Source organism: Acinonyx jubatus, chromosome C2 (assembly GCF_027475565.1).
Source record: "Acinonyx jubatus isolate Ajub_Pintada_27869175 chromosome C2, VMU_Ajub_asm_v1.0, whole genome shotgun sequence".
NCBI lineage: Eukaryota > Metazoa > Chordata > Mammalia > Carnivora > Felidae > Acinonyx > Acinonyx jubatus.
Genome location: NC_069384.1, coordinates 136,544,981 through 136,561,649, shown reverse-complemented (window position 1 = coordinate 136,561,649; position 16,669 = coordinate 136,544,981). Strand labels below are relative to the sequence as shown.

At 35.3% G+C, this 16,669-nt stretch overlaps 1 protein-coding gene across 2 annotated transcripts in view; it reads left to right on the top strand.

Moving 5' to 3' along the window:
* Nucleotides 1–16,669, top strand: part of ZNF385D (zinc finger protein 385D) — an 886,977-nt gene that overhangs the window by 215,371 nt on the left and 654,937 nt on the right. For both annotated transcript variants that reach the window (XM_053221511.1, XM_053221512.1), the window contains exon 2: nucleotides 5,253–5,471. In XM_053221511.1, the coding sequence (XP_053077486.1) occupies nucleotides 5,253–5,471 (219 nt within the window). The remainder of the gene's footprint in view (nucleotides 1–5,252; nucleotides 5,472–16,669) is intronic.

The window sequence follows — 16,669 nt, the reverse complement described above, 5'->3', positions numbered from 1 at the left end:
AAATTGAATTAGAGAAAATGGCTTGGAACCATGATCCATGTTGGATTTCCCAGACTTTCCTGTCTGAATTGCATTTACCTCCCCAGTCACATGCAGTCATATGGGCCTTTCATTCAGGGATGTGAAGCCTTTACACTTTAAGTTCACACATGGTAGCTGAGAAGATAAGAGAATGTAATTTTGAGTGAATTTGAAATACAGAGTCGTGATGGTGGGCCATACATGAGGCCTTGATCCTTTTCCTCACCCTCCCAATCACACAGCTTATTTTCATGCTTGGAGATAAATGAACAAGGGATGCATAAAAGAAGAGAAGCTTCTTTCTTAGTTCCTTCCCAGACTACCAAAATTCTAAAGAAATTCCTGTTTTATGCATCAAGGAGAGAGACCCCCCCCCAAAAAAAAAAGTAGGTCCCTGACCTATTCCCAATCTAAAATAAATAATATTTTTATTTTAAAATAATTTTAGTTTTGAATTTTTAATGCTTATTTATTTTTGAGAGAGAGAGACAGAATGTGAACTGGGGAGGGGCAGAAAGAGAGGGAGACACAGAGTCCAAAGCAGGCTCCAGGCTCTGAGCTGTCAGCACAGAGCCTGACGTGGGGCTCAAACCCACAAACTGCAAGATCATGACCTGAGCCAAAGTTGGATGCTTAACCGACTGAATCACCCAGGCACTCCTAAAATAGTTTTAATTTTGTCGAAAAGTTGCCAAGTTAGTAGAGTTCCCATATACCCCACCCACGAAGTTTCTTTCATTGTTGACAGATTAGTATGGGTGATTTGTTACAACTAATGGACTAATAATAATACATTAATATTAATGAAACTCCATACTTTATCTAGATTTTATTATTATTATGTTTAGCCAGTGTTATTACTCTCTTCCTGGACCCCATCCAGGATACCACCTTTCATTCCGTTTTCCTATTTCCCTTGGCTCCTCTGGGGTGTGATGATTTCTCAAACTTTCCTTATTTTTGATGACCTTGACAGTTTTCAGGAGTAAGGGTCAGGTATTTTTGTAGAATGTCTTGCATTTTGTTATTGTCTGAAATTTTCTCATGCTTGGACTTGGGTTATGTATTTTTGTGAAGAGGATATGCAGAGGTGAAATACCATTCTCAACGTGTCATATCAAAGATACTTGCTGTCACCCTGACTTACCACTGTTGTTATTACATTGCTCAGGTAGTGGTTGTCAATTTTCTCCACTGTACTTTTTTCCTCTTTCTGTACTCTATTATTTGGAAGCAAGTCACTAAGTATAGCCTACCCTTAAGGCATATAGAGTTATATTCCGCCACCCCTGGGGGAGGATAACTATTTAAATTACTTGGATTACTTCTTTATAGGGGGTTTACATCTTCTTCCCGATTTACTTATTAATATCAGTATTTACTCATCAGTGGGTACTGATTATATACTTAGAATATGAAATACTCTATACTTTGGGATGTAATCCAATAATACAATATTTAGTTGTTCCAACTTTGGTCACTGGGAGCTCCTTCATTTGGCTCTTGTGTCCATTCTCCAACTTTTGGTTAGTAATAAGTCGGGTTACACTAAACATTGGGTGCACCAGGGTTACGGACTGTCACCCTGGGGGTGGTATGGGGAAGAAAAGATCAGCACTTTTCAGGGCAGTCTTGATACCAAAAGCTGGTGCTTTGGCACAAGTGGTGACATATCAGCTTCTACCTCAGAAGGGTCTCAAGTGGGTTAACAACGTACTATAAATCAACTTCAAGAACCCTCCTACCTCCCAGAAAAGTATTGTTTTCACTTGTTTTTTCAAGTTGTGCTCAGATGCATTGTCTCATATAGCTTACCAAATATGAATTCTCTTAAGTACCCTCTTTATGTCTATGAATCATAGGATTAATTTAAACTCTATGTCTACAAAATTTAAAACACACGCACAAGCAATTGACTAATTCCTATACTGATCATCCCCAGGATAATTCTAATCCTTAAAGCTATCACATGGTACAATCTAGATTCACATTATTGTATTAAGCCACAGACTTTCGTAGTGTCTTCATGGACAGAGGTTAGGTGGGAAAACAATGGATGAATTGATAAAATAGTTTGGGTTCCAAGCTAGTTGCATAAAGCATATGTATGACCACTGAAATTTTTCTCAATGAAACTCAAATGAGCAAAATTTCCCTTCCAGAAATGCTTTTACTATATTAGGAGTAAAAATTAGTTATGCATATTGCCTCCTATGATAGAGAGTGCCATTTGAATCATTGCTATTTTCTCGCAGATTCTATAAATGTTTTGTGATATCACACCCCAAGCATGAGAATTTATTTGGGATTTCCTTTTTTTCTAGTGTTCATGCCACATGGTTAATATATCTTACTTTCTATTTCCTTTACGAGTTGTTATCCTTGCCTCTCCCCTTCCCGGTGCAAAATTGTTGACTCTGGTGACAAAGTCTTCACTTTCTCTTGTGATCTGTGAACCTCTTATGTGTAAGCAAATAAATCTCGTAGCCTTGGTAGAAAATTTCTTATCCAGTGTTTCCCCCTAATAAATTGTTGGCAGACATTCTTATTTTATGGGTCAAGGTGGAAATGTGAATCAAGGAAGAAAAGTTTTCCTTCCAAACAAATGCATATATTTATTAAAAATCATGTGTCAGAGGAGCTCATGTATTGTTTGGCCTAGTTCTGACAAACCTACCATTCATCTAGTAGGATACAGATTCCTTCTTTTTTTTTTTTTTTTGCTTATTTCTTTCAAGTACATTGATTTTTTTTGTAAATAATAAATGTAGTCAGTGGTCATCATGTAAAATTTTGAAAATATGGAAAAGATGAAGGAAAAAAACACCAACGCTAATTTCACCATTCGTAATCAGCAACTACTTGCATTTATTCTAAGTCTTATTTGTGATTTACATAGTTACGAACATACACGTAAATTTACATGTGTGTGTTTTCTTAATTATATAGAATTTCCCATGTTGTACATTTTTCCAATCTGCTTTATTGGCTACACGATATCACAGTAATTACATATACCATCATATATTTAATTTTTTTCATTAATTATATTTGAGATAAAAGACTGTAAAAATGTAAATCAGCTCTAGAAAAAACAGTTTTGAAACAATCTGAATACAACCTGGGGTAGACACTTAAATTGCTTTATATATATATATATATATTATATATATATATAAAATATATATATATAATATATATATATAATATATATATATATATATATATATATATATATATATATATATATATATATACAAAATAAGAAAAGCTAGGGGTGCCTGGGTGGTTCAGTCGGTTAAGCGTCCGACTCTTGATTTCAGCTCAGGTCATGATCACATATCATGGGATTGAATCCCATTTGGGTTTCTGGGCTGACGGCATGCAGCCTGCTTGGGATTCTGTCTCTCCTTCACTCTCTGTCCCTCCTCTGCTCACAATCTTTCTCTCCCTTAAATAAATAAACATTTAAAAAAATAAGAAAATCTGATATGTTTAGTATATGTTTTGCTTTAACTAAAATTATGTAATCATTTCACAAAATCTATTTCCTTTTAAAAATGACCACTTAAATTGTATACTTAGTATTATGTAATAGGGGCTGCCTGAGTAAGCAAGATGAAACTTCCTTTTTACCATAAGATTAACATATTTTTAAGTAAATGAGTTCCCCCCAAAAGCATGGATTATATACTTAAAATCTTTTACTTCTTTTGGAAATTAGATACTTGAAAATCCTTTAAGTTTCAAGTATTAGGTATTTGGCTTGATTTAGCGGATCAATTTTGATTGTTCAAATAATCGTGGCATTTGTTATATCATTTGCCTGATGCCAAAACACATGACCTTCTTATCATTATTAGTAACTTGAATAATGATAAGGACCATCCTCGTCTTGCATATCAGTTTATCTCCAGCACCTAGGAGATTGCCTGCCACACAGTGGGCAATTAACAAATGCATATTGGGGTGCCTGGGTGGCTTAGTCGGTTAAGCCTCCAACTTCAGTGCAGGTTATGATCTCACAGTTGGTGAGTTCAAGCCACACGTCAGGCTCTGTGCTGACAGCTCCATGCCTGGAGCCTGCTTCAAATTCTGTGACTCCCTCACTCTCTGCCCCTCCCCAATGCATGCTCTCTCTCTCTCTCTCTCTTTCTCTCTCTCTCTCTCAAAAATAAACATTATATACACAAAAATAAACATTGTATAAAATTTTTAAAAAGTGGATGTTAAAATAATTGTTTTCCTCTGCCAATATTTTCAAAGAGAGTAAAATAAATCTTTGAAGAATCTGGAAAATTAGAATGGAGAAGTCAAATCTGAGTCATAACAGTTATGCAGAGTCCCATGTAGTGAAAGCACAGAAAAATTTTAGAAAGGAGCCATTGTTTTAAGTAATTTGTAAACGAATAGTAAAATATGTATTGCAGTAGTTAATTGTTACCATCATAAGGCCAGAGGTCCTGGGATTGTCAGTGGCCCTTTTCTCTTGGATTTGAGTATACAAAGCATATATTTGTCCAAAAATAATATATTCCATTGTAATCCTTTAATAAGTTACACTTTTTGCACCCCCTGTTTATGAAGATGTCTTGGGTATTCAAAATTTCTTTTGTGTTCCGGGTGTAAAATACACAATTTTAGGTATTGAAACAGTTTGAGCATTTTTGTTTGTGTAGGATGTATCCATCCAGATGTGACTTTACATAACTGGCAAGGAATATAAAAATAAGAGACTGTTATTTAGTTGAGTCTAAAGGGAAATATCCAGTACTCAAACATATGCTAGAGAACAAGATGACAAATAATTTGTGTTTTGGAGATTAATAAAACAGAATGCTTATCCCACCTATACCATTTATTTGCTCTGTGACCCTGGACAAGTTATTTAACTGATCTAAACCTTAGTTTCCTCAGCTATGAAACAGGAAAATCTATAGTGCCTATTCTGTTGTTAGGATAATTGAATGAGGTCACACCTGCTAAACCCTTGTCAGACATTTAGCACACTATTTGACATAGAAAAAACAAAGTGAAATATTTGTCATTTATATTCCATTAAAGAAGCTATCCACTTTTAGGTAGTATGAAAATAACCTACTGAAATGGGAGAAAGTTAAAAATGTGAATTCTTATTATCTAGAACAGTGCTCATTTGCTAACCCATTCAGTACTGTGAAAGAATCCAGAAGTCTTGGTCAGCCTATCCATAAATTTCTTTGCACCCCTAGATTTCACAGGTGCACAAGATGGAGAGAGTGAGGCTGAATTTTTACCTGATGACTTTGAAGAAAAACCAGAAAGAGAAAAGAAACATACCAATTTCACTTTGTGCAACGTTTGTAACATTCAGCTGAATTCTGCAGCTCAAGCACAAATCCACTACAATGGCAAATCACATCAAAAGAGATTAAAACAACTGAGCAATGGGATGCTGAAAAATGACAATGGTAAGTTTTTCTAAAAATATATTCTTCATTTTACATCACCGACTTAAGTTATTTGTGTACCTGCAGATGTAAAGATAAAAGAGTGGGTTAATCTATTTTTAAAACCAAGATAGAACATTACATAAAAGCTTGATTGGCATACTACATTAAAATAAATAATCTTTCACAGTGTTTTGGATGAAAAGAGGAACTTTTCTTTGTTGTATATAGTTAATTGCATTAGGATTGCGATCATGACCCTGCAAGGTATTTATTTGATATAATTTGAAAAAGTTGACATTGGAGTTCTTTGATGTGTGCCTTTAATGTAGTTTTTTGGAAATGGATATCCTTTAAAAGAATAATGTTAAAGTTTTTGTTTGTTCTTGCATGTTAGGGGCTTCAATAAGTTAGTAAGATTGCAGTTTGAGAAAAATACACATCTTCTCAAGTAGGTGTTTTAACAATAAAGTACGATCTCACTATTTACAGATTGTTTAAATTTTCTAGGCGAAACTTATGGTTTGTTTAATCATTTTAGAATACTTTTTGATAGCGTATGTTGGTTGGGTTTTGGAGTAAAGAGATTTTTAAATTAGCATAAAAATACTTTTGGAAACAAATCCAAGTTTATCGGAAAAAGCATGGAGAGGTGAGGGAGAGGAGGGCTGGATTCCTTTGGAGACCTAAAACTATAGCAACAACAAAATGTTACAGTCTTGTGTTCTTGTTGAATGCTTTATGTTTGACAAATAAGGTATATATTTTTTTCAAATAAGGTATATTTTACCTAATTTAATGATATATAAAAATGAGACTGAATTTTCATTTGTTCCAATGTTTGACATCATGAAGAGTTTTTAAAACAATGTTTATTTGTTTATTTTGAGAGAGAGAGAGTGAGCTGTGGGATGGGCAGAGAGAAAGGAGAGAGAGAATCCCAAGTAGGCTCTGCACTGTTAGAGCCAATGCAGGGATTGATCTTAGGAACTATGAGATCATGACCTGAGCCGAAATTAAGAGTTGGGCGCTCAACCGACTGAGCCACCTAGGCACCACCATCATAAAGATTGTTTGATATGAATTTGTAGCTTGCTTCAAGGTTACCAAATAATGAGATGAAAAAAGTACATTTTAAAAATGGAAATTATTTGCCTTTCTTTGTGTTATATAGTATGACTAAGCTAAAATATTCTAATAGGACTCCACATTTCTCTTTCTGTTGTATGACAAAGAGTCACGGGTGTTATTGGTCAAAGACATGTAAAACGCAAAAATAGTTGTTTAGAAAAATTAAGAACTACTGAATTCTTTAGGCATAAGATGAATTGGTAAGTCATGTGTAAAATATATATTTCACAGCCTCTATTTTGAGCATCTTAATCTTATACTTACATTTAGGTTAAACCTTTTTGAGCAATGGCATTCAATTCCAAGTTGTTCTTTAAGTCTGTATTGTTTGGAGATAATGGTGGCAGCTTTGGTATTTTACTTCACCTACCTTAATATTTATAAATGTCTTTTGGAGGAATAATAAATGGTATCATAGAAAGAAACGAGGACAAAAATCATGCCTGGCTTATGAACTCAAATTAGAGCCAGTCCCAGACAAAATTTAGAATACTCAAAGATTTTCAAATAGTAATACTTAGGAAGGAATACCGTCAAATTATTTTAATGTTTTTATCAGTGCATTTATTATGGGCTAACATTGTGGTAAAGGCTTCATGTACATTTTCCTATTTCATTTTTCGTTACAACCACAGGGAGATTGCCATTATCTTCCTCTTGTAAATGTGGAAATTAGGGATAACATCGATTAAATAGTGTGATGAACGTCAAACTAGCGATAAAACTCAGGTTTTAATCATTTACATACATGCGTTTCTGAAGTCTACTTGCTTCCTCAGAATAAATATTCTGTAGAAACAGTGCCTTTCTTTATTCAAAGAGAGAAATCAGTTTAAGAGAACGTTAAAAAAAATCATATTTTTCCGTATTTCCAACAACGCATTGACCAATATGGTACTTAACAAAATGATTTGCTACATTTTCTATTTATATAATGTTTTCCAAGGCTCTCTCTAGTAAAGTTATTAAAAACAACCATGAATTACTGAGAATACTTGGGTTAGGTCTTATTAGTTTGGCCCGGAATTACACTTGGGAGCAGCCCTCCCCTCTCTCTGCAGGTGGATCTGACTACAGGCAATCAAACTCACAACTGAGTTCTAGGACCTTACATTAATACGCAAACATATTATTTCTTAATACATATTCCCCTGTCTCCCCACTTTAAAAGTGTACTCTTTTAGACTTGTTCGTAATAAGAAAGGAGCCCAGTTCCAAGCCTTATGTATCTATTAATGGCTATTCCTTTACCACACAGAAACCAAGCTTCAAATGGAAATCCTAAGAGTAAAGGATCCCAGAAATTCTTAGTCAAGAACATTATCATTTTTATTTAGAGAAAGATAGGAGAATTGTTTGATTCTTCTCCTTGAATGTGCACCCTTGCACATTGGCTGCTATAAACTGCTTCCATCTTTTAAAATCTTCAGTCCTGATTTCAAATGGGAATAATTAAATACAGTCGTGCCAAGAAAGGAATATGACAATATAGATGCTTACCTAAATTCATCCAACCCTTGTACCTAACTGGTTTATTGTCAAGGATGCAAATAAAAATACATAATAGACATGGAACTGATTATAATTTTCATTTGGGCTTGTCTAAGTGGAGAAAAGTATGCTTTCATTTCTGTCTTTAATATATGTAGAACATTGTATAATTATATGCCTAAAGGCATATCCTCATACACACTACAGAGAACAAGAGTGAACAAGATAGACAATCACCGTATCTAAAATTTGGTTTCTCTATTTCTGAGCAAACTGTGGCATTTCTCATGTCATCTCACTTATTAGGGAAAATGATCATCTGAAGATCACAGAGAGAAAATGTATTATGTCAATGAATTAATTAATAGGCCACTGTCTCCACCGGTAAGACCTAACTTTAATTTATGCCAATGCTGTACTCTGAGGAAGTAGTTATATAGAGTATGTGTTTGCCACCTACCATGCACGCTGTCCTGAGTCTCCAAGGTCCCTCCTGCTGAGCTGGGAGTAGTGCCTGCTTGGTTCTTCCCTAAGCATGCCCTCAGCCGAAGGGAGCTACCTCTCCTGAACTTGTCCCCTTCTTGGGGGCATCCTGCAAAAAGTCCCAGCTCCTTGCCTCAAAAGTGGGCAGATAACTCTGAAAGGCTGTTCCACCTTCAGAGTGGTGGTTCTATCACAGTTTCCCCCCATCCCTGACTCAGTCCTGCTCTCCTTGTCCCTCACAGGTCTAGGCCCCTTGTTCAGCACTCACCCACAAAATCATCTGACTCTACTTTCCAGAAATCTAAGACACCAATAATTTTTGTGTCTTAATAAGTAATACACTTCATTGTGCAAAAACAACTAAACTTAACACGTTCTCCCATCTGTATTGTCTATTTGGTGCCTGTATATAATAAGCTTTGTCATAAAAAAAATGGAATGGGAACAAAAAGTAAAATAGTATTTATTGTTCCAGGTATCTTATATATATCTTCTTTTCAACTCCAATCAACACATTTGCAAAGCATGCATTATTACTTCCATTTTATAAATAAGGTAGCCAAGAATCAAAGGGACTAAGAGACTTGCCAATTAACTCTATCCATAAAGTTGCCTATGTCTCCTTTATCATCAACTTACAAATCTCCCTGGTAAATGTATATTCTGCTGTCAACACAATTATGTCATACATTTAGGTGTATTCTTATGTTTTTGAGTTGTGTTATTTTTTAAAGCACTTAAGCTTACATTATTACAACAAATCTGATAATTCCTTAAATTCTCTTTACCAAATCTAACTGCTGAAAATATATTGTGGAACATTTTGAATAGGGTCATGTAAATAGGTCATTTTATACTTTATTACTATATATTCACTTGTATTCCAGAAATACATTTCTTTTTGTTGCACATTTTTTGAAGATGAGGTGAGATATGGAAGTGGTAAAAGGGCATTCTGTAGTTAAAAGGTGCTTAAATGTGTCGACTTGCTCATATTCCAGAGATTCCATGCTTCACGCTCTCTTGAAAACTATAAGCTAAAGAAATTCCAGTACAAACTGCATGGCTTACTAATGTTCTCTTTGGAAAACATCTCTAATTTTGTATTTACTCAGAAATTAAGTTTTGCAAATAACTATTATTTTTCTGATGATAAAAATAAGATTTTCCCATCTGGGCTATTCATAAATGTACAAATTGAAATAAAAATTGCCAGGAGTCCTACAAAGGTAATTTCTTCTAAATTCTCACAGTTCTATCAGGTATGCAAATAAATACGAGTAAGCAATATTAGATGTACAATATTATATGTATTATAATATAATGGTGTTTGCGTACCACTACCTTCTTATGAATGCATATTTTAAAATTACCCTAAAGAAATTAGTAATGGAGTTGAGATTTCTGGCTAAATGTTGAGATTTTGCTCACATTTGACATTTTGTTTTCTAACTATGTGATATATTCTATAATGGAAACACCTTAATAAGGTTTTTATTATGTTATAAGTAAAAACTTAAGTATTAAAATTAAGTATACGATGAGTATACTAAGTATACTGAGGTAAAAGTATACTTTTATCTAAAAACAGAAATTTGAAGATTAGCATAAGCATGCTCCTTTGATTCATAAGAGCATTTTGGAATACATGTAACAAAGGATAAACCTTTCAGGATATTTAAAGTCTCTATGGCCAACTAATTTAATTCATTTTCATGTGCTCACCATGGTTAAGTTGTTGTTAAAGCTTGTTGAAGGATTGAGTAACAAGTTGACCTATTGTGACAACTTTATTTTATTCATAATACCTTTGTCATATTTGAGTTATTTTATTAAGCCCGGTTTTCCATTTTTATTGGGTTGAAAGTGCTATCAAATAATTCAGTTTTATCTAATAGTATGCTAGAGTCTTTCGGTGCTCGTTGTTTTGTAGCACATAAATCTAGAATATTGTCACTGTTATCCATCCTGTTAGCATTAAATTTTCTTTTATTTAACATAAAAGCTAAATAAAATTTGACTTTCGAGCTCTCACTGATCTATTCTCTTTTCTCTTTCCTTTGATTGTCTCTGATGAAGCTTAAGGTATCAGTGGATTTTCAGTTTACAAGAGGAGTGCTCTTTTGCAACATGGGTAGTTAATAAAAGCAAAATAGCTTCATGGAATTTTCTGTTCCTTCAGGCTTGATTTCATGATACAGTCTTCATTTACATAAAAATTTACTTTACCTTTTGATTTCCCCGCACTATCTGTGCTTTTGTAGAATGTCTGTAGACTGGTTAGAACTTACTAGTACATTTGTGAACTCTTAGTGATGCCTTTTGGGGTCATTTTATTAAATAGTGATAGCTGCTTTCTTAATATTAGCTTATCCATATTAGCATATGACATAGTGTGACATGGCAGTAAGGAGTACTGCTTTTCTCAAACTTTTCTTAGTCATATCCCTTAGAAGTTTCAGCCTGGGTGGGGGAGGGAGGCAATGAAAAAAATCTATTAAATTGTCCAACATTATGTAATAAGGCATTTTGTTCTTGTTTGAGTGATCTAAGTGTCTTTTTTTAGCATTGAAGGATTAAAATATGGGAGGAAGTGAGAAATGCTAGTATTACCATGTTCAGATTTTGAGTATGTTTTTGGCTTTGGTTATCAACTTTTTTTTCTTCATTAAAGGAAAACATGTTGATCATTTCAAACAGATGGAGTTCAGGCAACTAGCTCCTTGCTTCACCTGGACTTAACATTAATTTCATTGAACAGGAGCATTTTTGCCAACACAGAGATTTCTTTATCCAATATGTATCTCTTAGAAAACCCTTTCTTTATTATTATGATGATGGCGATGTTTTACAACCTGAGGCTCATGATCTAATATCACTCCTGTCTGAAGAGCACCCCAGTAGGAGACTGCGCCCAAGAAATATATTCTAGTTCTTCAAGACTGGTAGTATCCATGAAAAAATTGGTGAAATGGCCCTTAAGAGAAGCCTTAAGAAAAAAAATGAATTAATCAAATGCATGCTGTTTAACCTGAGAATAGAGTTTATTCTATTTGAGATCTAAGAGATTTCCTTTGGTGATTTTCTGTGTGTGTCTGTTTGGGGAGATTTGAAGAACTGGGGGCCTCATAAATTGAGGGTGCAGAATAATTCATTAGTGCAACTGAACTTCAACTCTGTTTAGCACAGCTCAAACTACTTCTTGTTTTTTCACCTGTTGTCCCTTTCAGTCACTAACCACTTCCACAGCAATATCTTCCAGTTCTAGTGTCTCTATTCTCCAGTCTTAGGAAAATAATCGCTTCTACTTTACGTCTGAAAGCATAGATGTTTAAAAATATTTTCCTATTTCCTTTTTCTGTTTCCTCTAAAAGTAATTTGCCCATGGTAACAGAGCTAGTATGTACTAGGAATGGGACGTTTTTATGTATGAATTTCCTGTTCCTGAACAGGTTAGTTTGCAGCTGGGGGCCAACCCAATTAGTTTTTTCTTGCAAGATTTTATTTAAATTCAAGTTAGTTAACAGATAGTGTAGTATTGGCTACACTATTGGCAGAATTTAGTGTTGCATCACTTACAAACAACACTTAGTGATCATCACAACAAGTGACCTCCTTAATGCCCGTCACCCATTTTAGCCCATCCCCCCCCCACCTCTCCTCCAGCCACCCTCAGTTTGTTCTCTGTAGGTTAGAGACTCTAATGGTTGGGAGGCCAGCCCTATTTAAATGGGCTTTGGGGAGTTTCTACAGTTTCACTCCAGGCATAGCATGCTTCATCATTTTGTGCATGTGTCTCAGAAGTACTAAAGAGTGTTAGGAGTGTGTGTGTGTGTGTGTGTGTGTGTGTGTGTGTGTGTGTGTGTGTTTAAGATGGCACTTTAGATTAATGCATTAAATAGACATCCAAAATATTAAACCTTTAAATAAGAGGTAAGAAAGTAATTTTCAAAAGTAGCAGCACAGATGCATATATTCCCTCTCCTTGTTTCCAAAATTACAATGATGTGACACAAGAAATTTGAGAACACAAATAAATCCATAGCAACACTGCACAGTGAAGAAGAGTAAAATGGGAAGTTCTGAAAGGTATAACAAAAACGTGATGAAAATGAGGTAAATCCCTGAATCTAAACACAAATATGGAAATACACAGAGTTAGGGAAAAATGCCCTATAACTTCGGTTTCCAACAAAACTTCAGAATACCCCTAAGATTAGGGGTAGCCTTAAAGGTGGGGCTCACTGTTTGATGAACATTATGATAAAATTACTTAGGTTGCTTTGTAGTTAGAAATGAGATATAACTGACCTGCCCAGCCTAAATGTAGAAAAGTGGAGGGGCGTCTGGGTGGCTCAGTCGGTGAAGCGCTAAGTCTTGGTTTCAGCTCAGGCCGTGATCTTACGGGTTTGTGAATTCGAGTTCTGTGTTGGGCTCTGTGCTGACAGTACAGACAGCCTGTTTGGGATTCTCTCTTCTCCTCCCCCCCTCTCTCTCTTCCCCCTTCCCCCTCCCCCTCCCTGCTCATGCAGTTTCTGTCTGTCTCTAAATAAATAAATAAACTTAAAAAAAGTGGAGAGCAAACAAGTCTGGAGACTAGGAGGCAGACAGGTCAGAAAGTGAATGTCTTCATGGGGCCAGGGATAAGAGAGGATAGAGGGAACAAATATATCCAGTATGGACTTTTAACCTGTCAACTTGGTATTGTGTGCTGTAATTCCCTCTTACATCTCACCTGTGGAATCTTCAGTAAAGACACTTGTGTTTGCTGATATTTTATATAAGGTTAGATTCTTGGGAAACTGAAATAGGTGTCAAGACTATCCAGTTTGAAGTTGACCCTGTGCATACAGGTAGAAAGGCGAAGTACAGATTACATATGCATGGCCATTTCCAACCACTTGTATCAGGGACGGTGTAGAAATCAAAGATGTGAGTATGATTGTGGCACCTGGGTGGCTCAGTATGTTGAGCGTCTGACTTCAGCTCAGGTCTTGATCTCAAGGTTTATGAATTGAAGCCCTGCCTCGGGCTGAGAGCCTGGGGCCTGCTTTGGATTCTGTGTCTCCCTCTCTCTGCCCCTCCCCAGCTCGCACTCTGTCTCTCTGTCCCTCTCTCTCAAAAATAAATAAACGTTAAAAAAAATTTCGAAGATATGAGCAAGACATATTTACTACTCACTTAAAATTTGGCAAGCTTTGGAGGAGAGAAAACATGAACATAAATTTCGATTCCAGATTTTACTTCAGAGGAAATATGTGATGAAAAAACACATGTGATTTTCCTTTAAGATTTTATTTCAATGACTAAATCCAAGTATAGAAATACAGAGGAGTGTATGAACTAGTCAATGCCTAAGAGATAAAACAACTATTGTTTCAAAAGGAGAAGAATAAAAACAGAATTCATATAAGAATATTTAACTTCTGTGACATACATTAAACACTTGTGTATGCAATAGTACTTCTGAGAAATAATTAATATTTCCCAATTCCGAAAAAGATTACGATCTTCTAACAAAGAAAATTGGCGCAACATATACAACAAGCAGGAGAAATAAAGTACTGAATACGGATTAAATGAGGAATTAACACGATTCTAGATTAGAACCCTGTTTGTATGCTCTGCGAGTGTTGTTCCATCAGTTTAGAATAGTGTGGTTGATGTTAAGATTGAACAGAGAAAATCTGGTTGGAGGGTGGGTAGCAAAGATAATAATTTGACCTATGTATGTGTTCAGTTTTTGCTACCAAATGGAGTTTTATCTCACTGATAGAAGAGCCATAGCCGAAGGAGTTATAAAATAACCAAAAGAAAGAAGAAAAAGGAAAGGACTCTTATAATTTAATTCTTGTCAGAGGAAGAGAAAGTGTAGCCTAAGAAGGTAATGAAAGTGTCAGAAATATAAGTAATGAGCAACAGGTGTTGTCCATTAACTTTGTTCTAGGTATTATTTGAATAATTCTTTGTATATGTAATCATAATTTGGTGAGCTACTCGACTTTATTAGTGTCCATTATGTAGATAGGTAAACTGAGACAAAGAAAGTAATTTGCTAGCTAGAGAGAGGTGGAGTCAGACTCCAAACCCTGGCAAGCTGGCTTCAGAGTCCGTGCCCATGTTCATGACGCCACATCACCTCTCAAGCCTGGAGAACAACTAAGATTGCTCTAGGATTAGAAGTCAAAGGAGGAGAGAGAAGGATTCGGAAGTCAAAGGAGGACAGAGTTTCAGAAAAAGAATATGGTTCACCAGTGGGTACTGAAGGCTTTTTTCAGATAACTCGAGAAAGACGGCCTATATTGGAGATCTGCAAACTGCGAAATGGCAGGCATCTTTGAGAAATTATTTTGGCCAAGTAGGAAAAGCCGAGTCAGATTTTGAGAGCTTAAGACGATGTTTCTTTAGCTGTTGGTCTTTAGAACACGTGATTCAGACTCACCCTGAGTGTTTTCGTTAAAAATTCAAATCCACCAAGTATACATTCCAAGTCCTGTAGTTGGGATTCTCCAGTAACATTTAGTTAGGAGAAATAGAAAATCAGTAAGAGGGAAAGAAAGAGGAAGAGCAATGAGACGGTCATGGCCTAATTTACATACTTCATTCAGCAGCGAAAACTCTGCTATGGAGGCATTTTAGTGACCATCTGTTTTTATTTTAACATGTGCTGGGGAAAGATGAATTGCAAACCCAAGAGACCAATCAAAGTGTTTTCTTGTTATATTTTCAGCCGTGTTTCAGGGACTCTCACAGATCTACAAGTCATGAAACCAAATGGATATCTCCCTCTAAATCTAGCTCCGGTGGTTGTAAGTGGGTCCTGAGCGTTGTAGGTAATTTGAGGAACAGATAATCCATCTGTGCAGGGGCAGGAAGGTTATGTACACCACAGTCTGCATCTGGTCTTGCTCTGTCGTTTGGCATCCCGGCCATGACATTTTGCAACTTAATCATAAAAGAGTGTCCAGGTATATATACTTTATCCCAAACTACTTCCTTCAGCAATATTTTGTATGTTTTGTATTTTTTTTGTTCTTGTTGTTCTTGTTACATCTTCACTTGTTGAGAGTGTTGTCTTCATATGGTGGTAATTATTTTTCTCCTAGAAATACATTTACAGTTCACCTGAAAATACTTCTTGTGCCGTTATCAATATTTGTTGATGGCGGGTATTCGATCCTGTCGCTTCTACATTTTATCTTTACCAGACACATATGTGCTAGTGTCCCTATCTTGAGGATGTTCTTGCGCATGGGAGAGTTACTGAGACAAGAGGTCTTAGTAGTTTTCTTTTCATCTCCTGTCTAAATTTCACGGCTTACACTTGATAAGTTGATTTGTACCCTGGGCTGGGTGAATACTCTTTTGAATACTGTTACCTTTCTTTACGTTTAATTCATCCATTATTAAATGTAAAAGAAACCCAGATTGAAAAATGTTCACAAAGTATATTATTTTTATTTCATTTCAAAAACAGTTGAGGAACCACTGCTACCATCAGTTTTTTTATCACGACAGTAAGAAGTTTATATGTAGTTACTAATCTCAAAATTCATTTTTAATGCTGAAAAATTATAATTTTATGAGTAGTGAAATGTTTTTTCTTTATTATTTGAATCTTTTAGTCTAGAGGTCGAACTTTGAGATAATAAATTAGAATGGAGTCAGAACAACCTAACACATCTTATAGGTACTCAATAAATATTAATTTATGATAATCCTGTCAGACACATTTTATTTACTCACCTAGTCAATGATCCCATTTGCTAACTTGACTAATGAAAATGTCACAGTGTTTGTAATCTGTGATCAGATTTTTATTCCTCCTTTCATAAACTATTTTGCCTTCTTAAATGGAATTTCCTTAAAATTTTTCTTTAGTTCCAGAAACATCTTAATAGTGTTCAATATTTTCAGTCTAATAAGCATCGGGACCCATTTTAATTATGTTGTGTTTCTGAATTGCAAATTAAAAAAAAATCAAAGTGGAGACCCCTACATTTAATATATCTGATCCCAAAGTGATTTCTTTATCAAACCGTCAATGATATTGTCATTGTTATCACAGAATAAGGTTGATTGATTTACTTCATGATGCTTAAAAATGTCTCTTC